The sequence below is a fragment of the Gigantopelta aegis genome, chromosome 9, assembly GCF_016097555.1.
Source record: "Gigantopelta aegis isolate Gae_Host chromosome 9, Gae_host_genome, whole genome shotgun sequence".
In the NCBI taxonomy this organism is placed as follows: domain Eukaryota; kingdom Metazoa; phylum Mollusca; class Gastropoda; order Neomphalida; family Peltospiridae; genus Gigantopelta; species Gigantopelta aegis.
Window position 1 is genome coordinate 69811152 of NC_054707.1, and position 27710 is coordinate 69838861.

At 37.9% G+C, this 27710-nt stretch overlaps 1 protein-coding gene and 6 non-coding genes across 7 annotated transcripts in view; 6 read left to right on the forward strand and 1 right to left on the reverse strand.

Annotated features, from left to right (window-relative positions):
• LOC121381281 (secernin-1-like) overlaps positions 1–26838 on the reverse strand; it is a 41189-nt gene extending 14351 nt beyond the window's left edge. The window contains exons 1-2 of the mRNA XM_041510527.1: positions 26716–26838; positions 11226–11388 (exon numbers count right to left, since the gene is read on the reverse strand). Coding sequence (XP_041366461.1) covers positions 11226–11369 — 144 coding nt within the window. The 5' untranslated portion in view covers positions 11370–11388; positions 26716–26838. The remainder of the gene's footprint in view (positions 1–11225; positions 11389–26715) is intronic.
• Positions 697–770, forward strand: Trnan-guu. The gene has a single exon. It is a non-coding gene; the product is annotated as a tRNA-Asn (tRNA).
• Trnan-guu lies at positions 1826–1899 on the forward strand. The gene has a single exon. It is a non-coding gene; the product is annotated as a tRNA-Asn (tRNA).
• Positions 2488–2561, forward strand: Trnan-guu. The gene has a single exon. It is a non-coding gene; the product is annotated as a tRNA-Asn (tRNA).
• Positions 6964–7037, forward strand: Trnan-guu. The gene has a single exon. It is a non-coding gene; the product is annotated as a tRNA-Asn (tRNA).
• Positions 8162–8235, forward strand: Trnan-guu. The gene has a single exon. It is a non-coding gene; the product is annotated as a tRNA-Asn (tRNA).
• Trnan-guu lies at positions 10176–10249 on the forward strand. Its single transcript has one exon. It is a non-coding gene; the product is annotated as a tRNA-Asn (tRNA).
• Positions 26839–27710: the final 872 nt, after the last annotated feature.

Here is a 27710-nt window from a genome sequence, read left to right on the forward strand (position 1 = left end):
GCAATGGATTGTTTGGTGAAATTGTTTGGTAAAAATCCCGGGAATGTGTGTCTATGTAATGTAAATGCAACTACAATGCGGGTGAAGTGTCAAAATGTGATGGAAAAGAAAAGCCAGAAAACAATCTATTGTACTTTATTTTGTAGTGATACATAAACAGTACTAGATTATGCCATTATCACCCCAACCCCCCAATGTTAGTGTTTTTAAGCTCTATCTCCCTCTTTAGGTGACACAGCTGATTATTATTATTATTTAGTAAAATTGTATTAACTTAAAGTAAAATAGGGACGGTGAATTTCTAATTGTGACAAGTAAATTTTTTAAATCAATGATCCCATGGCTAGTGGATTTAAATTTTTCCCCAGAAGCCTTGAATGTTTACTCGTTCATTATTTGTTTGTTTAATAACCGTGATTAAAATGTGTTAAGTGCGTCGTTAAATAATACATTCGTTCCTTCCTTCGAGCCATGAATCATCATGTTGTGAAGAGATGGTGTTTTAGAATTTTTGGAGAGATAACATTTTCTAGTGACGTAATTGTATGTTTTAGTGTGTGTGATTTATTTTGGGAAATTAATAATGTAATGTAATGTGATTCAAAAAAAGATAATCCAGTTATTATAATCATACACAAACACAACCATATTTTACTGTCTAATGTAGCCAACATTATCACAAATAATAACCACACAGTCTCTGTGGCGCAATCGGTTAGCGCGTTCGGCTGTTAACCGAAAGGTTGGTGGTTCGAGTCCACCCAGTGACGGTTATTTTTAATAATCATTTCTATTTGTTGTTGGTGATTATATTCCAGTTATATTGTGCAGAGATCTAGTTTTGGAATATTTGGAGGAATTATTTGTATGGAGTGTGTGTGTGTGTGTGTGTGTGTGTGTGTGTGCGTGCGTGCGTGCGCGCGCGCGCGCGTGTTTGCGTGACTACACAACATTCGACTGATTCAATTCATGTCGGTCACGCTTGATCAAACGCACGGCTGTCAAGCTGATTTAGGTATAAACTAGCGACAAAAAAAAAAAAAAAAAAAAAAAAAAATATATATAATAATAAAAATAAATAAATAGAGAAGCTGCTTGCACTAAAGACAGTTCAACACAGAGAAGCTGTGAGAGTGAGTAACCGCAATGGATTGTTTGGTGAAATTGTTTGGTGAAAATCCCGGGAATGTGTGTCTATGTAATGTAAATGCAACTACAATGCGGGTGAAGTGTCAAAATGTGATGGAAAAGAAAAGCTAGAAAACAATCTATTGTACTTTATTTTGTAGTGATACATAAACAGTACTAGATTATGCCATTATCACCCCAACCCCCCCAATGTTAGTGTTTTTAAGCTCTATCTCCCTCTTTAGGTGACATATCTGATTATTATTATTATTTAGTAAAATTGTATTAACTTAAAGTAAAATAGGGACAGTGAATTTCTAATCGTGGCTAGTACATTTTTAAAATCAATGATCCCATGGCTAGTGGATTAAAATTTTTTTCCAGAAGCCTTGAATGTTTACTCGTTCATTATCTGTTTGGTCCCCAATTTAATAACCGTGATTAAAATGTGTTAAGTGCATCGTTAAATAATACATTCGTTCCTTCCTTCGAGCCATGATCATGATGTTGTGAAGAGATGGTGTTTTGGAATTTTTGGAGGGATAACATTTTCTGGTGGAGTAATTGTGTGTTTGATTTATTTTGTGAAATTAGTAATGCAATATAATGTGTTTAAAAAAAGAGAAGATAATCCAATTATTATAATCATATTTTACTGTCTAATGTAGCCAACATTATCACAGACAATAACCACACAGTCTCTGTGGCGCAATCGGTTAGCGCGTTCGGCTGTTAACCGAAAGGTTGGTGGTTCGAGTCCACCCAGTGACGTTATATTTTGTGTTTTTAATAATCATGTCCGTTTGTAATTGGTAATGGTATTCCACATATCTTGTACACAGTTCTTGTTTTGGAATTTTTGAAGAGATGACTTTTTGTGGTGGGACTCTGATTACGAGTGTATGAATCTGTAATTCGACAGACGAATTTCATCTCGGTCACGCTTCATCAAACGCTCGGCTGTCGAGCTGATTTAAGTATAAGCTGTTCCCCCCCTCCTCACCCCCCCCCCCCCTCCACAGAAAAAAAGAAGAAAAGAAAGAGAGTAGCAGCTTACACTAAAATGAGTTCAACTAAAAGAAGCTGTAATGGATTGTGTTTTGAAATAGTTTTTCTGTACTATATCTTTATATATAAATGGGCTGATGGTTACTGATAAAGAAAGAAAGAAATGTTTTATTTAACGACGCACTCAACACATTTTATTGGAACGACAAAACCCCCAATCAGTTGAATTGATCTATCGAGGTGGTTCGATCCTGCGACGCATGCACATCCAGCAAGCACTCAATCCAATTGTTGCAGTACTACATTGTACCATCTAGAGTAGCCGATGTTATTATTTAAAATCAACATACGGTCTCTGTGGCGCAATCGGTTAGCGCGTTCGGCTGTTAACCGAAAGGTTGGTGGTTCGAGTCCACCCAGTGACGGTCATGTTTTAGTAATTTTAATAATCCTTTGTTTGTATTTGGTGATTGTATTTGGGCATTGTTAGAAGTCTGTCGAAGCCCAGTTGTAAAGCACTAGGCAGCTGAACGCAGCCCTGGTGTAACAAATTCACATTTTGTTTTGTTTACCACTAGAGCACATTTATTTATTGATATTAATCATCGGATATTGGATGTCAAACATTTGGTAATTTTGATATATAGTCTTGAAGAGGAAACCCGGTGTATTTTATATACTCCATCCAACAGACATATCAGCACATACCACGGTCTTTGACATACCAATCATGGTGCACTGGCTGAGACGAGAAATAGTCTACTGGTCCCACCGACGGTGATCGATCCTAGACTGACCGTGCATCAGGCGAACACTTTACCAGCGCTTTACTTAGTGTAGAAAAGGCCATGGTATGTATTGTCCTGTCTGTTGGATGCTGATATAAAACATTTCTTACTTTTAATCAGAAAGAGTAATACACTGCGTGGCGGCAGTATGTTTACTCGTTCATTAACTAAATAACCGTGATTAAAGTGTGTTAAGTGTGTCGTTAAATAATACATTCGTTCCTTTGTTCGAGCCATGGCCATGATAGTGTGGAGAGCTGTTGTTTTGGGGATTTTTTGAACAGATGACATTTCCTTGTAGTGAAATTGTGTGTGTGTGTGTGTGTGTGTGTGTGTGTGTGCGTCTGTGTGTGCTGTGTGTGTGTCTGTGTGTGTGTGTGTGTGTGTGTGTGTGTGTGTGTGTGTGTAGTTATTCACAAAACTGCGGGATATTGATAAATTCTATTCAAAGTCTGCAACAGTTAAAATCCACTGAATTTGAGTCTGTTAAAATAATGTAAAAAAGTAAAAGTATGTTTGTTTGTTTGTGTTTTGTTTAACAACACTACTAGAGCATATTGATTTATTAATCATCGGCTATTGGATGTCAAACATATCGTGGTGCACTGGCTATAACGAGAAATAGCCCCATGGGTCCACCGACGGGGATCGATCCTAGACGATCTCACACCAGGCGTGCCCTTTAACACTGGGCTACGTCTCCAAAAGAGAAAGAGACAGTGAAAGAAAACAATTCGTAAATCATATATAAAGAGTAGCATATATACTCTTCAAAAGAAGAAACGCAAAACCAACATTGTCGTAACATTTGGAGAATTGATTTAATTATTGAATGGTGAGTCCGATAATTACCAAATGTTGCAGGATTGTTCACAATTCACTTTAGTCCATTGTGAGTAAGTGATAGGACACACCACCAAGGTCAAGGTCATCTGGAGTCAATACCGGGTGTGGCCTCCGCGTGTGTTGACAACTGCCTGGCACCGCCTGCCCATTGAAGCAACCAGAGTACGGATGACGTCCCGGGGGATGGTGGCCCACTCGGCCTGCAAGGCTGCTGCCAGCTCGGGCAGGGTCTGGGGCTGTGGTTGTCGCTGTCGGAGGCGTCGGTCCAACTCGTCCCATAGATGCTCAATTGGGTTCAAATCCGGTGATATCGATGGCCAAGGAAGGACATTAATGTTGTTGTTCTGTAGGAAAGCCGTTGTGAGACGTGCTGTGTGAGGCCTGGCGTTGTCATGTTGGAACACTGCGTTGGCGTTGGCCATAACTTGGACGATGTGTGGCCGGAGGATCTGGTCAATGTAGCCCTGTGCATTCAGGTTGCCCTGCACGTGGACCAGGTCAGTTCTGCCAGTGTGTGAGATGGCTGCCCACACCACGACACTACCCCCGCCGAATCTGTCCACTTCCTGCACGCAGTTTGCCACATAACGTTCACCACGACGCCTATACACGCGACATCTTCCATCATGACGTCGGAGCAGAAATCGGGACTCGTCACTGAACCACACCTGTCTCCATCGCAGTTGAGGCCATTGTCGATGAATCTGGCACCACTGCAGTCGGAGTCGACGGTGTTGTGGTGTTAAGATGACACCTCGAACTGGACGTCTGGCACGAATTCCTACCTCACGTAGGCGGTTCCGTACGGTCTGGTCGGATATCCTGCGCCAACCTGGTATTGCTGCGGCTGTGGAGGTGGCAGTAGTCAATCGTTCCCGAAGGTGGCGTACCCGGATGTAGCGGTCCTGCCAGGGGGTAGTGACCCGTGGTCGACCGGATCTAGGGAGGTCACGTGTTGATCCATGTTGCTGGTAACGGTCCCACAGTCTGGAGATGGTGCTTGGGGACACATGGAATGCCCTGGCAACGGCCGTTCTGGATTCGCCTGCGTCTAGTCGGCCGATGGCATTGTTTCTCTGCGGTTCACTGAGACGTGGCATGTCCTGGATTGTCAACTGTCGGCCAGATACAGAGGCCAGGCAAGCGAACACCTTGCACTTGTATACTGTCGGTGTTCATGTTGCACGTGCAGACAACGCACGTGCAGTGGTGACATGGTTTGCACGTGGCTGCGTTTTTGCGAATATTCACATTTTGGAACTTTATTGTACAGTAGTTGCGTTTTATCGAATGTAACCGTGGGAATGTGTTTGGGACATGCAGTGACCTTATATTCACAAAGCATGAACCAGTAGGAAACATAAAATCGGAGTTATAACCCATTTGTACCCTTTTGCGTTTCTTTTTTTGAAGAGTATATTACTGTCTAGAGTAGAAAACATTAACACAGACAATAAGCAGTCACTGTTGGGCAATCGGTTAGCGCATTCGTAAATCATATATAAAGAGTAGCATATATTACTGTCTAGAGTAGAAAACATTAACACAGACAATAACAGTCTCTGTTGGGCAATCGGTTAGCGCATTCGTAAATCATATATAAAGAGTAGCATATATTACTGTCTAGAGTAGAAAACAGTAGAAAACACAGACAATAGCAGTCTCTGTTGGGCAATCGGTTAGCGCATTCGTAAATCATATATAAAAGTAGCATATATTACTGTCTATAGTAGAAAACATTAACAAGACAGTAGCAGTCTCTGTTGGGCAATCGGTTAGCGCATTCGTAAATCATATATAAAGAGTAGCATATATTACTGTCTAGAGTAGAAACATTAACAACAATAACAGACATCGGTTATAGCAGTCTCTGTTGGGCAATCGGTTAGCGCATTCGTAAATCATATATAAAGAGTAGCATATATTACTGTCTAGAGTAGAAAACATTAACACAGACAATAGCAGTCTCTGTTGGGCAATCGGTTAGCGCATTCGTAAATCATATATAAAGAGTAGCATATATTACTGTCTAGAGTAGAAAACATTAACACAGACAATAGCAGTCTCTGTTGGGCAATCCGTTAGCGCATTCGTAAATCATATATAAAGAGTAGCATATATTACTGTCTAGAGTAGAAAACATTAACACAGACAATAGCAGTCTCTGTTGGGCAATCGGTTAGCGCATTCGTAAATCATATATAAAGAGTAGCATATATTACTGTCTAGAGTAGAAAACATTAACACAGACAATAACAGTCTCTGTTGGGCAATCGGTTAGCGCATTCGGCTGTTAAAATAGTTTGGTAGTTCGAGTCTACCCTTTGACGTTACATATTTATATTTTTAATAATCATGTTCGTTTGTTATTGGTTTAAACAATATTTATTCCCAATAATAATGCTGGTTGGGAATTGGCCAACAGGCAAAATACCTATATCAAGGCCTCTCCCTACAATTTGAAAATGTAATTCAGGTTTACACAAGATGACAGACCAATGGTAAATTCCATAATTCCAAATACTGAAGGCATATCCCCACGGGCAAGTTTACAAATCTATTCGCATCCTCAGGTCTACCAAGGATTATAAATAAAAGAAACCTAGATTACTACTGAGATGGAAGAAAAAAAGTGGGTTATTTTTATAGTCACGTGATAACCCTGTTTGTTATTGGTGATGGAATGTTTGGATAGATGGCACTTTGGGGTGGGACTGTGTTCATGCATGTATATATGTCTAAAATTCACAACATTCATGTTCGTCACGCTTGGTCAAACGCCCGGCTGTCGGGGTGATTTTTGTAGCGTTTTGTGTACTATGTTGTTAGTGAAAGGTATTGATAACAAACAAACTCACCGTTTTGATTAATAAAGTATAATATACCTTGTGGATTATTTGTAAGTGTCATAACGAGTCTGACTGCACATGTATTATTATTTGTGTAATGTCTTTAATTTTTTCCTTTTTTTTCAAATTCATTTGTATATAATATATTTCCTTTGACTGTTTAAACGTAGTTTAAATATACAGATATGTAATATAGTCGTCACGTATATTGTATGTATATAGAAGAAGGCCTCATATTTTGTCTAACAAGTGCCCGATTCTTTTGTTCTTTGTACAGTACAATATTTAGTAACCGATGTTATCCTGGGGTTTTAGCTGATGTTATCATTTACAATCGTCATACAGTCTCTGTGGCGCAATCGGTTAGCGCGTTCGGCTGTTAACCGAAAGGTTGGTGGTTCGAGTCCACCCAGTGACGGTTATAATTTTGTATTTTTAATAATCCTTTGTATTTGGAGTTTGTGTTTGGGCGACCTTAGGGGCGTGACATAGTCCAGTTGTAAAGCGCTTAGATGATAAAAAATTAAATTGTGTTTTGTTTAAAGATAGAACACATTGATTTATTAACCATGTGCTATTGGATGTCAAACACTTGGTAATTTTAATATATAGTTTTAGAGAGGACTTCCGCTACCTTTAGTTTTAGAGAGGACTTCCGCTACCTTTAGTTTTAGAGAGGACTTCCGCTACCTTTAGTTTTAGAGAGGACTTCCGCTACCTTTTCCAGCTGTAGCAGGGGATCTCTTATATGCACCATCCCACAGACAGGATAGCACACACAACGGCCTTTGACATACCAGTCGCCATGCACTGGCTGGAACGAGAAATATCCCACTGTGCTCACCGACGGGGATCAATCATATTTTGTAAATATGAGTATCCTGACCCCACCCTAACCCCCAATGTTAGAGTTTTTAAGCTTTATCTCCTTCTTTAGGTGACATATCTGATTATTACTATTATTTAGTAAAATTGTATTAACTTAAAGTAAAATAGGGACAGTGAATTTCTAATCGTGGCAAGTAAACTTTTAAAATCAATGATCCCATGGCTAGTGGATTAAAATTTTTTTTCCAGAAGCCCGAATGTTTACTCGTTCATTATCTGTTTGGTCCCCAGTTTAATAACCGTGATTAAAATGTGTTAAGTGCGTCGTTAAATAATACATTCGTTCCTTCCTTCGAGCCATGAATCATGATGTTGTGAAGCGATGGTGTTTTGGAATTTTTGGAGGGATAACATTTTCTGGTGGTGTAATTCACACTACTAATTGTGTGTTTTCGTGTGTGTGATTTTTTTTTTAGTACAATTAGTAATGCAATATAATGTGATTAAAAAAAGAAGATAATCTAATTATTACATCCTGTCCTGGACAGAAGAACCGGCCGAGGTCGGCTCTTGTGACCAGGACAGGCGTGCGCTATAACAGCTTGCTCTGAATGTGCACGTAAAGCCCTATGACCCGACCTGACCTTATTATAACCATACACAAACACTACCATATTGTACTGTCTAATGTAGCCAACAAACAATAACTACGTAGTCTCTGTGGCGCAATCGGTTAGCGCGTTCGGCTGTTAACCGAAAGGTTGGTGGTTCGAGTCCACCCAGTGACGTTATATTTTAGTGTTTTTTAATAATCATGTCCGTTTGTAATTGGTAATGGTATTCCAGATATCTTGTACAGTTCTTGTTTTGGAATTTTTGAAGAGATTACTTTTTTTTGTGGTGGGACTCTGAGTACGAGTGTATGAATCTGTAATTCGACAGACAAATTTCTTGTTGGTCACGCTTCATCAAACGGTCGGTTGTCGAGCTGATTTAGGTATAACTATCTACCCCCCTCCCCCCCCCCCCCCCCCAACACACACACCAGAAAAAAGAAAGAAAGAGAGTAGCTGCTTACACTAAAGAGAGTTCCATTAAAAGAAGCTGTAATGGATTATGTTGTGAAATTGTTTTTCTGTACTAAGTTGTTTTATTGTCTTCAAATATAAATGGACTGATGGCTATTGATAAAGAAAGAAAGAAATGTTTTATTTAACGATGCACTCAACACATTTTATTGACGGTTATAGGGCGTCAGACATGTGGTTAAGGACCACACAGACACTGAGAGGAAACCCGCTGTCGCCACTGCATGAGCTACTCTTTTCGATTAGCAGCAAGGGATCTTTTATATGCACCACCCCAGACAGGATAGCCCATACCACAGCCTTTGATATACCAGTCGTGGTGCATTGGCTGGAGCGAGAACGCTATTGATAAATTCAATTCAAAATTTGTCCTTGTAAAATGTAAACATAGCATTTTTTCTATATATAAAAGAATCTAAGTTAAAATCGATGTAATGTGTGTCTATTTAATCTAAATGTAACTGCAATTCGGGTAAAGTGTCAAAATGTGTTGGGGGGGGGGGGGGGGGGGGGGGGGGGGGGGAAGCAGCACAAAACAATTCATCGGCTACTGGATGTCAAACGTTTGGTAATGACCCGCTACATTTTTCCTGAGGCAAGGACTTTTTTATATGCACTTTCTCACAGACAGGAAAACACATACCATGGCCTTTAACCAGTTGTGGTGCACTGGTTGGAACGAAACAAAACCAATCAGTTGAATTGCTCTATCGAGGTGGTTCGATCCCGCGACGCATACACACCAAGCGAGGACTCGCCCAGTTATTGTAGTACTACATTGTAGTACCTCAAGAACGCACACTTCTACTTGATGCAGCTCAATACAGCAAGTTACTCGACAACAATAACAAAAACAGCTTTTACAACTACACAGCAAACATGCTTAAGAAAAACTGCATCGACATAACAGCTATTAGCACTACACCAAAGAACAAGAAAACACTCAACAAACTAGTAACTGAAAAACTACAACACAACTATAGGCAATACTTTAAAAAAAAGACTGAAAAACTGTTATATTATAAACATTACATAATTGTAACCTAAGGAGACATTTAACCGAACTTATAATATGTGCACACCGCCTCGAAATCGAAGGAGGCAGGTATAACAATATTCTCAGAAAAGACCGACTCTGCAAGCTTTGCAAAGAGGCAGTGGAAGACGAGACACATTTTCTCGTTAACTGTAAACAGCTAGAAACGAACAGAAGAAAATACTTTATTACACTCGCACAAGAATTCCCAATATTTCAAACACTAAATAAATACGCAAAATGTTATAATATCATCAACTGCCCTAAAACAACTCATTACAGTCGCAAAACTCTGCTGATATGGACACAGCACGAACTAATCTGCTAACCAGACCCCCTGCCCCTAATATTTATTTTTAATTTACCGAGTACCGAAGATCAGACAAAAGACAATAGAATCTGTAACACTACATGTACTCTATTAGATACAGTTTTTAGTTCAGTTTTCAGATGTTAGCGATTAATATTTTATGTACTTTATTTTTGCTGGTCAACCAGACTGTTTTTCTTATTCATATATGAACATAGAAATAACGTTATTGTATTGTATTGTACATTGTACCATCTAGAGTAGCCGATGTTTTATTTCACAATTGTCATTCTAGTCTCTGTGGCGCAATCGGTTAGCGCGTTCGGCTGTTAACCGAAAGGTTGGTGGTTCGAGTCCACCCAGTGACGATTATATTTTGTATTATTTTTAATAATCATGTCTGTTTGTTATTGGTGATAAAATTGAGATATACTGTTGACATCTCTTAATTTGAATATTTTGCAGAGATGACATTTATTTGTGTATGTGTGTAAGTCAGAACAATACAAAATTGTATTAATCTAATGCATAATTTAACAATTATTAAGAGGGGTGGGGTGGGGGGAGGGCAGAACTTCAAATTCGACAATCAGCAGGCCTTAACCCCCATTCTTCGCTTTCACACAGCAAATGTATAATGTCCCCCCCCCCCCAAAAAAAAACCCCAAAAAAAACCCAAATCAACAAAACAAACCCAACCCAACAACAACAAAACAAAACAAAAGAGAAATTTAAAAAAAGGTAATAAAGAACCAACACCATTTCTATTTGACTAGTCTACTTTGAGTCTACTAGCTCGAGTATCTTCTAGCGTTATTCTCTTTACAATTATTCTGACATAATGAACAGAATAATGCTAGAGGTTGCATAGTACCAAAGAAGAGAGTTCCGTGTCAAAGTTTAACGTGCACCGTCAAATATTTACGGAGTAAAAGCAGCTGTGTGTGTGATTGGTAGTAATATGTGACATTGATTATTTGTGAAAATACTATTATCCATTGACAATAAATAAATACACTTTTATTTGTTATACAGTTGTTATGCAGTATATACCAGAGGTTGAAACTAATGCGGGGTACCCCCAAAAATGGAACTGCAATTTTCAGCAAAAATGACGGTTGCTATTAAAAACATTAATTAAATCTCTTAAATGATACGTGACCCCCCATTTTCTTGCAGGTAGATTAGATGTGAGGTGCCACACTTTCTATTGCTGTACTTCCTGGGTGTGTTGAAACACTGCTTAGATTAGTTTTATTAGTAAACGTTAACATTATCGGCAATAGGAATTGATTTGGTCTATTAGAACCTAGAGGACATTCGAGCCACGAGTCTACTACTTACCTGCAGCTTGCTGTCGTTGTCATGAGTCTTGGAGGCGTAGTACACGACTTCTTGCACTTCTGACGGAGGTCTGTTGGAGTTCTTCCCGAAAAGGACGCAGCCATCAGAAGTAGCTGGAGGCAGAGCAACGAATATATCCGACATCCCTGTCAGCTGAGGCAGTCTGTAACGGAGACAAAGTAAATCCTGTATTGTGTAATTGGTATTAAATCTATCACTCTTCTGCCCTGGACTCGGTCATTACCAGAGGCGGTGCCCAGGGTCGATGTGTCTGAACCTTTGATGCATACAGACACGTAGAGTTATATGGAGCTGGTATTAAATGGTCAATGAAGTGAACTTGTAAACGAACAGGCAAAAATGACAAACGCGTATGCAGGAGTGGGGCGGGGTACAATTTGAAGGGTTTCATTACACGTCACCTTTCCCTGGCATTTCTCGCTCCAGCCAGTGCACCACAAATGGTGTAACAAAGGCCGTGGTATGTACTATCCTATCTATGGGATGACGCATATAAAAGATCCCTTGCTGCTAATCGAAAAGATTCCCATGAAGTGGCGACAGCGGGTTTCCTCTCTCAATATCTGTGTGGTCCTTAACCATATGTCCGACACCATATAACCGTAAATAAAATGTGCTGAGTGCGTCGTTAAATAAAACATTTCCTTTCCCTGGTCGGCCCCAGGGCGGATCCAAGAAATATAGATATTATTTTTAGTGGACGGACTCCGGTACACGACCAACTCGTCAAAAGGGCAACCCAATAAATTTAATTTGTTTGGGGTGGATGTCCCCTGGTCCCACCTTGAATCCGCTTCTGGTACAAACTTCGCTCGCCACAGTCTAGATCTCACCACCACCCAGCATACATTCTTACATACGTGCCTGCATGATCACACATCATGCACATGCTCCAAGCAAAGAAACAAAATGATTGAGTACGCCAAGGTCGAACGAAGGAAATAAAAAAGACAATTTGTCTACCACATTGGCAACAACTCATGGTTTATACGAAACGTGTATTTTTCCAGACGTAAACTGCTTTAAAAGATACCCGTGCACTTATATAAAGAGATGCAAACCACCACCACCACCACCACCACCACTTAAAAAGAAGAGAGAAAAGCACTCACAAAACTAACAAGACAAGATAAACAACGAAAACCTATATTCTCACACTGGAAGAGCAGGCACCGAAGGGCAAATACCGTTAATGACCCGAGAGTGAACTCTGCCACTGCACATCAATCTTATTAACGACAGCGATTAATACAGCATTGGTGGATGGCCCGCTGTCCCGGAAGTGATAGTGATATCATTTGGGGTTTTTTTCATGCGTGTGCTGGAACTGAAGACGAAGAAGAAGTTTGTTTTGTTTAACGACACTACTAGAGCACATTGATTAATTAATCATCGGCTACTGGATATCAAACATTTGGTAATTCTGACACGTAGCCACCAGAGAAATGCAGCAAGTGATCCTTTATATGCATTTTCCAACATACCCTGAGGTGCTTGCATCGCAGGATCGAATCACCCTATTGGATACGTTCAACTAATTGTGTTTTTTCTTCTTCCATCTAGTGCACCATAATTGGTCAAAGGCCGTAGTATGTGCTTTCCTGTCTGTGGGAAAGTGCATATAAAAGATCCCTTTCTGCATTAGGAAAATGTAGCGGGTTTCCTCTGTTTACGAGTCAGAATTACCAAATGTTTGACATTCAATAGCCGATGATTAATTAATGTGCTCTAGTGGTGTCGTTAAACAAAATAAACGTTAACATACTTGAAAACGTTTTTCCAACAGACAGGAAAGCACATACCACGGCCTTTGACCAGTTGTGGTGCACTGGTTGGAGCTAAAAAAACACCCAGTCAGCTGAATGGATCCACCGAGGTGGTTTGATCCTACAACGCGATCACTTCAAGCGAGCGCTCAACCGACTGAGCTAAATCTCGGTCCCTTGGTCTTCGAAATGCACTGTTACAGATGGAACTGACGTCATATATATTTATATATAATACCACTCGTAAAGACAGATGGGGAAAAAGGACATATATGTATACTAAACACTTGGCAGCCGCAGACACAGAAGAGGATGCTGTGACCACCACTTTCACGTAAATCGATGTGATGTTTTGTTTGTTTTTTTAGGTTTTTTTGTTGTTGTTTTGTTTGTTTTGTTTGTTTTGCTTTTTGGTTTTGTTTTGAGGAAGAATTTAATAAATTTACTTCTTTTTGGGGGTTGGTGGGGGTGGGGTGAGATAGCTCGAGTGTCCTCTACTGGTATTCTATTATATGTAATAAAATAAAACGCTACATGACACCCGAGCTAGGAGTGAGACGATTTATATAAAATTCGTATTACTGTACGTACTTTAGAATGCAATACGTGCCTTTAAAAAACCCCCAAAAAAACCCCGCCCTTGCCTGAGTATATACTAACGAAGAAGGAGAAGAAAACAACACTAGGTCCTCTAAGGAGGATCGATCACACGACATCTGGCACACCAGGTCCCGTGCTTATAAACTTTGAAAGTCTACACTCAAGTATTTAAGAACGTCTTGACAATTTACCGTCATGGCAACGCCATGCACATTGCCTGCGTGTCAATGAGTCTAGACTCGTTTTTTTTTTCAAAGCACGAACGCTGGTCTGACATGAGCTTAATTCAAGTAACAACGAAATAATATAAAAAACATCTGCAATTAAAACCGAACGCTTTGTGTTTTATTAGTTCAGCAGAACAGACATATCTAGATTGATGATGTTTCTGAACACAAACCAGACCGTGAGTGTTAACACGGGGGCGGGATGTATCTCTGTGGGGTGGTGGTGGTGGTGGTGGTGTGTGTGTGTGTGTGGTGCTCGTCTAGGGATTGCTAGGTCACATGATCGATCGCCTTTAACGGAATCTGCTTCATTTTTTTTCAGACAGATAGACAGATAATGTATTAATGTCTCACCTTATGTACATCACATGTACACAAGACAAAACAAACATAAAAGTACATAAGCCATTACTTATGGAATTATGAGATATAGTTAAATAATAGATGTATGTACAATTAAAATAATAAAAAAGAGTCTCTACGACGTTGTAAAATATAACTACACGTTTTGACTGTTACAAATTTGTTTTTGTTTAAGAACACCACTTTAATCAATCAATTTATTAATCACCGGCATCGTAGTCATCAGAGGAAACCCGCTATATTTTTTCTAATGCAGCAAGGGATCTTGTATATGCACTCTCCCATATAGAAATGCACATACCACGGTGTCACTGGGATCCTGTAATACCCGTAACTGAATAAAACACGATTATCCAAATATCTCTCCTAACTGTATATCTATTAGATCTCTCTGTAACGGGCAGTTATACCTGCGTGGCTCGTCTCTAGGTATGATCACAGATAAGATCTTATATAAAGTATGTATAATATAGCACGTTTAGTTCACTAGAAAACACAACAAAAACAGAATACTCTTTGGAATCTGTATTAATCTACGCTGACAAATGTACTGCCGCAGTAGTTAATTAACAACAACAAATAGTAACAACCCAGAACTGATCACTTAATTAGTTAATCTCTAGGTGTCTAGTTTACACAATATTGTAATCACTTCACCGTGACACAACACCCACACGTGTGATAATTGAGAAACGCGTCCAGGGGAACTTAATTAATAAAGGAATTACAACTCTATTCCTAACTGGTTAATTTTTAATTAACCCTTAACTACTCATTCAGTAACCTTGTAATACGGAATTAATACTGGTACCTATCACAATAAAGACAATAACGTACAATTTACCTAGGTCCTCTAGGATGACTGGTTAAGCTTTATATATATTTAGAACAGTGAGCCTACAGTTTACTGCGTCAGATTACCGGCAGCACCGTCTAAATAATATTGGTATAATACAGTATTAAAATATTTAAAGTCACATCAATCACATCAAGGTTATACAACAGAGCAGAAATAATATTTACCAAGTCCAAACGGACGCGTTCCCTGGAAGCCTTCCAATATGATTCTCCCTGATATCTCTAAAACCCTAGCTATTTATTATAAATTCCCAGTATCGCCTGGGGGTACATGGCGGCACCGAATACCTACAAGTGATATTTCCACAGCGACCAAGACGACAATTTTCCTTAGATGGCCAGACTTGCTGACGCCTAGTCGCCAAAATCACGGTCGTAAAAACCGTACTCGCGGATGTATTACGTAACTACTAGCCACATGGCATCCGCACCTGAGCTGGGTGTGTATTAGGCACATCTCGACCACGGTCGCGCGGAGGTATTACGTAACAAAGTGCCCACCTGGGCTTAAGTGCATATTGGAACTGCACACGGCCCTCTAAAACAATTAATATCGCCACAGGCGAAAACTAAATTAAGAGCATGTTCCGTCACACACGGCCTTTGATTAGTTATGGTGCACATGTTGGAACGAGAATGACTGTTACAAATGCAAGGTTAGGCTCTGGCATTAAAACACATAACATTTCTAAATCGGGTAACAACATAAAAGTTTTACAACATAACTGAGCATGATGGAATACATTAAAAAGAAGATCCTCATATAAGGCCAAACAAAATAAATTTCTGGTCTCTGGTCAGAATCTACGAACAAAATATCACGAGTCGAAAAAGCAGTATGGAACAAATAAAAATATAGCTAACAAAGTTAGATTAACAAATGCTAGTAAATCTTATAAAAAGTGTATAGAAAAAGCCATTTCAAAAAGTAAATTCACTATGGAAAAGAAAATGCGAAAACTACGTTCCGATGACCCAAAAGAATTTTATAAAATATTTAAGGGACAGAAAACACCAGAAAAACACACACCTTCAGTGGATAACTTTAAAACAATTTCAGCTATCTAAATAAGAGTGACCAAAATGATACTGTATCAGATTTTAATATAAACGAAGTAATTGACGAAGTAAATAATAATGAAACCATAAACGGAAAATTTAGCAAAGACGAAATTAAAAGAGCCATAAACCAACTGAAAAATAACAAAGCGGCCGGCGCCGACCAAGTAATTAATGAATATATTAAATCTACTGCTGACTTATTCATTCCAGTCTATGTTAAATTGTTTAATACAATACTAGATCATTCTGTTTTCCCAGACGAATGGCTTAAAGGTACAATTATCCCAATCTATAAAAATAAAGGGGACCGTTCATTACCTGAAAATGATCGACCCATAACTTTACTCTGCTGCTGTTCTAAATTATTTACAACTATACTGAATAACCGCTTAAAAACATTTATTGAAGAAAATGATATTATGAATGAAGCGCAGTCAGCTTTTCGAAAAGGATATTATTCAACAATAGACCATATATTTACATTACATACTTTGATAGATATTTAAAAAAAAGAAAACAACCAGAAATTATTCTGCACTTTTGTCGATTTCCAGAAAGCTTTTGATATGGTATCTCGTACACACTTATGGCATAAGCTACTGGATTATGGCATAAACGGTAAATTAAAAAAATTTATCTACCAAATGTATAAAGGCATAAAATCATTAATATATGCAAACAATCAGAAATCTTCATTATTCCCATGCAGCAACGGCGTCCGTCAGGGTACAAATATATCCCCAGTCCTATTTTCCTTGTATCTAAATGACCTAGAAAAATATTTAATTAATTTTGGATGTAAAGGAGTTACCCCCATTGATGAAAACCAAACAAAACCCGCTCGACGTCGGCATTCACTTACATTACTTATTTTATGCAGATGATACTGCTATACTAGCTACCAATGCCGCTGATTTACAACACACACTAAACGTATTCGATCAGTACTGTAATAAATGGAAACTAAAGATACATATATCAAAAACTAAAGTTTTACTTTTCAATGGAAATGCCAGAGATTATAAATATACTTTCAAACTTGGAAAATATGTTCTTGAAAATGTTAAGGAATTTAAATACCTTGGGGTCACTTTTAGCAAATTAAATAATTTTAAAACTACCAAGGCCCAATTAAAACATCAAGCAACTAAAGCTATGTATTTTGTATTGGCGAAATCTAAAGACAATAATCTATCGATTGAGTTTAAACTTAAAATATTTGAATCAATGGTTCTCCCAATCTTGTTATACGGTTGCGAAGTTTGGGGATATGGAAAAAACGATATATGCGATTCTGTTCAAATAAATTTCTTCCGACACATCTTGCCAACAAAAAAATCCACCCCATTATTTATGTTATACGGAGAATTGGGGAAAGTGCCCGTGGAATTAAATATTCAAAGAAGAATGGTTTGTTACTGGGAAACAATCAAAATTATCATTTCTTCTATACAGATTTATGTTGACAGATCATGTTACAAATAGAATAAATTATAATTGGCTCACTAGTATTAAAAATATTTTGGAGCATTTAGGCTCTCACAACAAATTAAAATTAGGCAAAATGATCAATATTTACAAATATGGAATAATAGCATATCAATGTCATCAAGAGGCAAAACCTATCAACTTTTTAAAGAAGAACTAATTTTTGAAAAATATTTAAATATAATTCCCGAAAGGTTATGGAGATTAATTATACAATTTAGAACGTCAAATCACTATTTACCTGTCGAAACTGGAAGGTGGATAATATATTATTTGAAGACAGATTGTGTACTTTATGTGATGAAAGTGACATTGGTGATGAATTCCATTATTTATTTGTATGTATATTTTTCCATAATTTCCGAGTAAGATTTTTACATACCTATTATTATACTAGACCAAGCACCTACAAATTCAAAGAACTAATGAGCAGTAAGAAAATAAGTGTATTAAAGAAGTTGGCGAAATTTATAAATGTAATTTGCCAGGTTTTTAAACGTCCTGGTAACTGAATAACTCATGTCACAATCAAAACTGTTTCCTAGCTATATTGCAATTATTATTATTATTATTATTATTATTATTATTATTATTATTATTATTATTATTACTACTACTACTGCTACTACTACTACTACTATTATACTACTACTACTACTACTACTACTACTACTACTACTACTACTACTACTACTACTACTACTACTACTACTACTGTTACAGTTATTATCAATTAATATCATATACAAGTAAATGTATGTATTATGTATTATCATATGTTATTATTTCATCCTCCTGTAAACCATCTTGTCACGTTTATACTATTTATTATGTATGTTCCTCTAACGCCGTTGTGGAACGGCCTGAGTGTAATAAAGTTCTGTTCTGCTCTGTTCTGTCAGCGTGCAAGTCAATTTTGACCCCAGCGCGAAAACATTTAAAAAAAAAAAATCCGCGGTAGGCCTATAACGTCGATTTTTGCCGGACTTTTCTTGTTATGACGTAACACCGTATTTGGAGCAAAAAATGCCATCGCGCAGGAAATCGGACGTACATTCTGATTTCAATTTTTCAGTGCAATCCAGGCTTTAAAAACAAAATAATAATAATAATAAAAAAAGCCGAATCGCCGCATCAATTCTGGAACTTTGGTCTGACCGGACAATTTATAAAAAGATGAATTTCATCTTAAAACGATTGGTTATCACATATAGGACAGGTATTGCACGTATCAACCAATGCTCCACGACTGGTACATCAAAGCCGTGGTATATAAAAAGATGAATTTCATCTTAAAACGATTGGTTATCACATATAGGACAGGTATTGCACGTCTCAACCAATTCTCCACGACTGGTATATCAAAGGCCGTGGTATATATGTTACCTAGTGTGTGTATGAATGCATGCGATGTTAATGTAAGTGACTGCTAATAATCACAGCAATATCCCGCATTGGCGTAGGCAGGGTTTATTTTGAGGGGTAGCCACGAGTGGCGTATTAAAAGCTGTGTTGTGTACTGCCTTGTCTATGGGGAAGTGCAAATAAAACACCCCTTTGTGCTTTTTCAGTAAGAATAGCCTATATCTCGACCAAGTGTCGAAATAACCATAGACACAAAATAACCGCAGATAAACCCCGCAAAAATTATCGCCTTTCCTTTCATAAACCAATTTTGACATTTAATTATTTCGTCTAGCTGGTTTTTTCGAAATACATTTGCCATTTGAAATAATAGCGAAAAGTTAAACAAAAAAGAAAAGCTTGAGCAGTTTTAGGCAACACGCGAACACCAAGTGTTGAAATGTAATAACGCGGTCAGACAGTGTGAAAGCGAAAATGGATTTGGTCAAGATAAATGGCATTCCTGGTTAACTTGTGGCAAGTGGTATTAAGATGGTTCAATGCACACCGATGACCTTTGATCCATTTCTGTTAGGGTGCGTGCTACCAGGAATAGCACATCAAAGTAACACTGTTTAGAACAGGAACGGAACGCTGTATTTAACGACACCTTAGCAATTTAAACTACATTTATTTGATGTTTAATATATAGTTTCTACACTTTGTGGAGAATGAATGGATAGGGTGGGGGATATATATATATATATATATATATATATATATATAGAGAGAGAGAGAGAGAGAGAGAGAGAGAGAGAGAGAGAGAGAGAGACAGCCAGACAGCCAGACAGAGACATACATACATACAGACAGTCATCATATAGACTATTTCGAGCAATAACCCAGTCGGTGGGCCCATTGGGCTATTTCTCGTTCCAGCCAGTGCTCCACAACTGGTGTAACAAAGGCTGTGGTATGTACTATCCTGTATGTGGGATGGTGCATATAAAAGATCCCTTGCTGCTAATCGAAAAGAGTAGCCCACGAAGCGGGTTTCCTCTCTCAATATATATGTGGCCTTTAACCATATGTCTGACGCCATATAACCGTAAATAAAATGTGTTGAGTGCGTCGTTAAATAAAACATTTCCTTCCTTCCGAGCAATAAAACAGCAAGTTGTATTTTATGTACACTTTCTCATAGACAGATAGATGAACGGATGGATGGATGGATATAATATAGATGGATGGATGATGGATGGATAGATGAATGGATGTGTGGGTAGATCTGTAACATTTGTAATACGGTTTTAATAAAACATATTAATAAATGTATGTAAAAGTTAAAGTTTGTTTTATTTAACAACACCAATAGAGTACATTGATTTATTAATCATCGGCTATTGGATGCCAGACATTTGGTAATTCTGACATATAATCTTAAAGAGGAAACCCGCTATCATTTTTTCATCAATAGCAAGGAATCTTTCAAAGGCACCATCCCACAGATAGGGTAGTACATACCACGGCCTTTGATATTCCAGTCGTGGTGCACTGGCGGGGACGAGGAGACATAACTCAACGGGCCCACCGACGGGGGAAAGTTAATTTAATTCTGCATTTTTGTTTCACACTGTACAGATGAATGAACGGTTCGATGGATTTTGTGAATGATGTTAATGGAACAATGGACATGCTGATTGACTAACTGATGTATGCATTGCACAGATAAATGGACGGAAGAAGACTAGATGGCTAATATTTAAAAAATATATTCATTCATTATTCATTATTATTTATTCATTCATTTATTCATTCATTCATTCATTCATTCATTCATTCATTCATTCATTATGTATTTTGTTTTGGGAGTGTGATGATTTGTTGGCCAGAACTATTTTGTGTTTTGTTATTCTCTGTAATTGAGTTGGACTAATCATTACTGACATTTCTCACGTAGCAGGGCATTAGTCACGTGAATACTGAATACCGACTACTTTGCTCTCAGTATACACCGTTAATCCGATATTCTTATATTTTGAAAGTGTGTTCAGATATTATTACAGCGGGGGCGGAGTACAATAACAACAACAACAACACAACTTTCTTTGAACTCAGATCACATAAAAATTATACATGAACAAATAGCTACTACTGCATGTACAATACTTATTATTACAGTCCTACCTAATAAAAAAAAAAAAAAAAAAAAAAAAAAAATATATATATATTTAAAAACAAAAAAATCAATTAGCTTGGGGATTTAAATGTTTTTAAAACACAGTCAGTAAACTTACAGATATTATTTAGTAATTTAATATTCGTACTACAAAACAGTTCACGGTATTTAACACTAGTTGGTCTAGTAAAGAAATACTTTGGTATATAGATGCATCTTGCTTTATTGAAACAAATGCATTGAAACAAATAGTGAGTACCTTTCAGTGGTTGAAGTTGTCGACCCTAGGTTTCGATGTACACACATTTTCTGACGCATTAAATGCATAATGAGCGACTACAAAAATTAGGATATCCATAAACATTGCATTTGAAAACAGTGCCTAAATGAATACAAATGTTTAACGATTCCACTAGAGCACATTGATCATTAATAATTAGCTATTGGATCTCAAACATTTGGTAATTTTGACATATAATCTGAGAGAAAACCCGCTACATTTTGTTTGTAGCAAGGGATCTTTTATATGCATAATCCCACAGACAGGATAGCACATACCACGGCCTTTGATATACCAGTCGTGGTGCACTGGCTGGAACGAGAAATAGCCCAAATGAGCCCACCGATAGGGATCGATCCCCGACCAACCGCGCATCAAGCGAGCGCTTTACCACTGGGCTACATCCCGATCCCCATTTGTTTTGTGGACATATTTTAGCAATATTAATAATAAATAGTACATTGTATATCATACACACATGCCTGTACTAAAACACCCAAAATGACAGCCCCATATTTTAGCTATATTAATAATAAATAGTACATTGTATATCATACACACATGTCTGTACTAAAACACACACAATGACAGCCCCATATTTTAGCAATATTAATAATAAATAGTACATTGTATATCATACACACATGCCTGTACTAAAACACACACAATGACAGCCCCATATTTTATCTATATTAATAATAAATAGTACATTGTATATCATACACACATGGCTGTACTAAAACACACACAATGACAGCCACATATTTTAGCAATATTAATAATAAATAGTACATTGTATATCATACACACATGCCTGTACTAAAACACCCAAAATGACAGCCCCATATTTTAGCTATATTAATAATAAATAGTACATTGTATATCATACACACATGCCTGTACTAAAACACACACAATGACGGCCCCATATTTTAGCTATATTAATAATAAATAGTACATTGTATATCATACACACATGTCTGTACTAAAACACCCAAAATTACAGCCCCATATTTTAGCTATATTAATAATAAATAGTACATTGTATATCATACACACATGCCTGTACTAAAACACACACAATGATGCCCCATATTTTAGCTATATTACTAATAAATAACATTGTATATCATACACAATGCCTGTACTAAAACACACACAATGACAGCCCCATATTTTAGCAATATTAATAATAAATAGTACATTGTATATCATACACACATGCCTGTACTAAAACACACACAATGACAGCCCCATATTTTAGCAATATTAATAATAAATAGTACATTGTATATCATACACACATGCCTGTACTAAAACACACACAATGACAGCCCTATATTTTAGCAATATTAATAATAAATAGTACATTGTATATCATACACACATGCCTGTACTAAAACACCCAAAATGACAGCCCCATAAATTGAACAAGAGCTGGCATATATCTAATTACATGTCGATCATAAATATATTGCTCAGTTTGTTTTTGGGGTTGTGGAGTATATGTTCGTCAAATGTGTTATAAGTTCCTGTGTATTAGGTACAAAATCAATCTCTGACATAAATGTATCCCAAAGAGGGCCTCTAACGTTATATTACTTATCGCACCTTGTATAGGATTATGGATTTGTCAGTATGAGTCATAGTCATGTCATACAAGATGTAACATTCCATAAGGTGGTATACAATAAATATGAGAGGAATGCAATAATTGATCAAGAACTGAAAGTTTAGCTTAATCTTCGAATTACACTTTCGTGGAGGAATAACACATAAATAAATAAATAAATAAAGCAACTAAATCTAGTATAACGACAATGGCAAACCATTTACCCATTCATGCATCCACCCATATATCTATCCATCCATCCACCCATATATCTATCCATCCATCCATCCATCTATGCACCCATTTTCCGATCCACCCATCCATCCATCTACCCAAACGCTATATATATATATATATATATATATATATATATATATATATATATATATATATATATATATATATATATATATATATATATATCCTTCCATGTAGCCATCTAGCCATCAATCAATCAATCAATCAATCAATCAATCAATCAATCAATGAAGGAACGAATGAATGAAGGAGGGAATGATTGAATTAATGAATAAAGCAAAACAAACAATTTAAAGCAAAACAAATCCAGTGCTTTAAAATAACATACGAATAAAAACGAAAACAATGTTAAAGTTAAAGTTTGTTTTGTTTAACGACACTACTAGAGTTATTAATCATCGGCTATTGGATATCAAACATTTGGTAATTCTGACATACAGTCTTAGAGAAGAAACCCGCTACATTTTCCCATTAGTAGGATATTTTATATGCACAATCCCATAGACAGGATAACACATGCCACAGGCTCTGATATACAAATCGTTTGCACTGGCTGTAACGAGAAATAGCCCATTGGGCCCACCGATGGGGATCGATCCTAGACCGATCGCGCATCAAACAGCGCTTTACCACTGGCCTACGTCCTGCCCCTGTAAACAAAATTAAGTAAATACCCCAAAACTCTGTAAGAATAAAAACCAAACCAAACCTACACTACACGTGTTATATAACTCAGAGGTCTCCTTAATTGAAAATGACATTTATGAGTGCTGTCGAGATATAAGATATGGTTTAACATGTGTATGCCCAGCTATTTCTAAAATTCTTGGATATAAACTATGGATTATTTTGAAGATAAGGGGAGGGTGTGATTTTATATCAAAGGAAGCCGAATTATTGTTAAACATAAGACTGACTTTCGAGGGCATGGATCGGAGGAGAACAAGGGAGGAATAAACTAGTGTGTAGCCCATTCAACAACGAGAAGCCCATCCCCTCGCACCCAACAAGTCAAACTGGACCCATTGGGCTGTTTCTCGTTCCAGACAGTGCTCCACAAGTGGTGTAACAAAGGCCGTAGTATGTATTATCCTGGCTGTGGGATGGTGCATATAAAATATCCCTTGCTGCTAATCGAACAGAGTAGCCCATGAAGTGGCGACAGCGGGTTTCCTCTCTCTATATCTTTGTGGTCCTTAACCATATGTCTGATGCCATATAACCATAAATAACATGTGTTAAGTGCGTCTTTAAATAAATCATTTTCCTTCCTTCCAACACTTGAAACAAACAAACGAACACAAACAATAACAATAAAACAGACAGGTAAAAAGAAGAAAAGAAGAAAAAAACACCCTCAAAGAAACAAAAACAAACGAAACCAAACATTGTCGAAAAAACACACAAAAAACCCAACTAGATGTCACTAAAAGGACTTTTTGCCGTTCAGAGTGTTTTGCTAATACTGCGATTGCAACGTTGTCCTGAGCACACACCTATATCTCTGTTAAGAGCAGGTCACTCGTTAGTGGCACCCCTCAGTTGCGAAAACTCTGTCACATGTACCATTCGTCTTTAAAGGACAAGACACATGGCTTTGTTAAATGTACCATTCGTCTTTAAAGGACAAGACACACGGCTTTGTTAAATGTACCATTCGTCTTTAAAGGACAAGACACACGTCTTTGTTACACGTACCATTCGTCTTTAAAGGACAAGACACACGGCTTTAAAAATCGCCACAAGTCTGAGGCTAAATGCTCTGTGCGGTATTATCGGTATATCGATATATTACGTTTTAATGAGAAAATAATACGTATTACGATAAATCCAATTTCAACCAATACACCCAGTAATTTCCGTATTTCATGTTCGTAGTCAGTCCGTAATACTGATTGGCTTTGTTGTAAATGAAATATTAAGATATGTATTGCGACACATGGAAGCCATGTAAGTATTCCATGTAAGAAATTGTAAATCCACGCAGTACAGACATGTAAAATGTTGTAGACTGTTTCATTAGACAGACCACTTTACGACGATAAAAACACTAAACAACACTTATAACGTCTAATGAGATCAAATGTCACAGTATGTTAATATGTATTTAAATAGATTCTATTCAAATCTCAGACATGGCAAGCAAATGTGATCGATTATACATAATTGTATAGAACACTTGTATAGGTCAAATTGTTCTGTAATGCCCATTGGTAATTTATTTGACATAACTTTGTATGCTATTAACACAATGTATGTACGTTTGGTTTCATGTAGCCACAAGAAACATTATATTATATACTATCTATGTTTGGCAGTCTTCTGTATGCTTGCCTGCCTGCCTGCCTGTTAGTCCGTCCGTCCGTCCGTCCGACCGTCAGTCAGCCAGTCAGTCTGTCTCTCTGTCTCTCTTCTCTTCTCTCCTTTTCTCTATTTCTATGTCTCTCTCACTCTCTTTCTATTCTCTTTCGTGTTCTCTCTTTCTCTCTGTCTTTACATTTATTTATTTCTCTCACTTTCTATCTTTCTTCCTCTCTGTCTCTGTTTTGTGTGTGTATGGGTGTGTGTATGGTTGTGTGTGTGTTTGTATGTGTGTGTGTGTGTGTGTGTGTGTGTGTGTGTGTGTGTGCGTGTGTATGAGTGTGGGTATTCTGTCTTATTGGTAAAATAAAACCATACTTGTGACAAAGGGAAAACAGTGGATATAGTGGAATCAGTAATTTGGTTTAAAAGTCGCCTAGCTTTAATGCTACGGGATCTGTGATAAAAGACACTATGCATAACAACCATCTCTTAATACTAACAGAGGGCAATATCTATTAGTCGTTTCTGAACACAGAGAAATAGATAAACCGTTTTTGAACATCGGTATACGTTTATCTTACATCTATAATTCATACAGGCCACGTGGTTATAAAGTTCATGTTTGCAAGTTCCTTCAGTGTCCTCTATTTACAGGTTTTCCTACATTGGAATACACAGTTCCCTCGCATCACTATCAAGCACCAGGAATGGCTTGATTCCAAAGCAACTAAATAATGCATTATTAGCCACCCACTCTATATTGGGGCACAATGACATTTTCTCTTATAGAACTATTTATATAACAAACAATAACCGACTGCTTAGAGAGAAAACAAATATATATAGCGTCATTTAGCATACGCGATGAAAAGAACAACAATAACCCTGAAGGCATTTTTGTGTGTGGTTTTTGTTTTGTTTTGTCGCTGCAGTATTCGTCTGTCTACTAGTGGAACCGCATGTCTGTTAATAGCTGGCCTGGCATTAAGAAGACAGAATCACGCCATCAGACTACAAGACAACGGGACGCACCCCCACACCGGCAAGGTACGAGAATGGTAACAACCTGTCACTGGGAGCGAACCAAGGTAACACCGGATTCCTGATAAATTCGACTACAAATCTTACCTTCGGGTTACGGCGTAATGAAAAGCGATCGAATGGAGAAATATTTGGGGCAGCTGTCGGCTGCTTTCATCAATTATTCCAGAACACAGATGCAGTGTGGGTCAGTCGGTCTACGCATGCCTGTAAAAATATCGATACACATCGTGTATGGCAGAGTGAGCGCATTCTAGTCCTGGTTATTGATTCCCCTTTAACAATACTTTGGAACCCAGTAGCCTTACATTCCAGGGGCGTATCCAAAGGGGGTGCGGTAGTAACTAGTCCTGGTTATTGATACTTTGCAACCCAGGCGCCTTACATTACAGGGGCGTATCCAAAGGGGGTGGGGTAGTAACTAATCCTGGTTATTGATACTTTGTAACCCAATCGCCTTACATTCCAGGGGCGTATCCAAAGGGGCTGGGGTAGTAACTAGTCCTGGTTATTGATACTTTGGAACCCAGTCGCCTTACATTCCAGGGGCGTATCCAAAGGGGGTGGGGTAGTAACTATTCCTGGTTATTGATACTTTGGAACCCAGTCGCCTCACATTCCAGGGGCGTATCCAAAAGGGGTGGGGTAGTAACTAGTCCTGGTTATTGATACTTTGGAACCCAGTCGCCTTACATTCCAGGGGCGTATCCAAAAGGGGTGGGGTAGTAACTAGTCCTGGTTATTGATACTTTGGAACCCAGTCGCCTTACATTCCAAGGGCATATCCAAGGGGGGGGGGGGTAGTATTTAGTCCTCGTTATTGATTCCCCTTTAACAATTCTTTGGAACCCAGTCGCCTTACATTCCAGGGACGTGTCCAAAAGGGGGGGGGGGGGGTAGTATCTAGTCTTGGTTGTTGATTCCTCTTTAATAATACTTTGAAACCCAGTCGCCTTACATTCCAGGGGCGTATCCAAGGGGGTGGGGTGGGGTAGTGTCTAGTCTTGGATATTGGTTCCCCTTTAACAATACTTTGGAACCCAGTCGCCTTACATTCCAGGGGCGTATCCAAAGGGGGATGT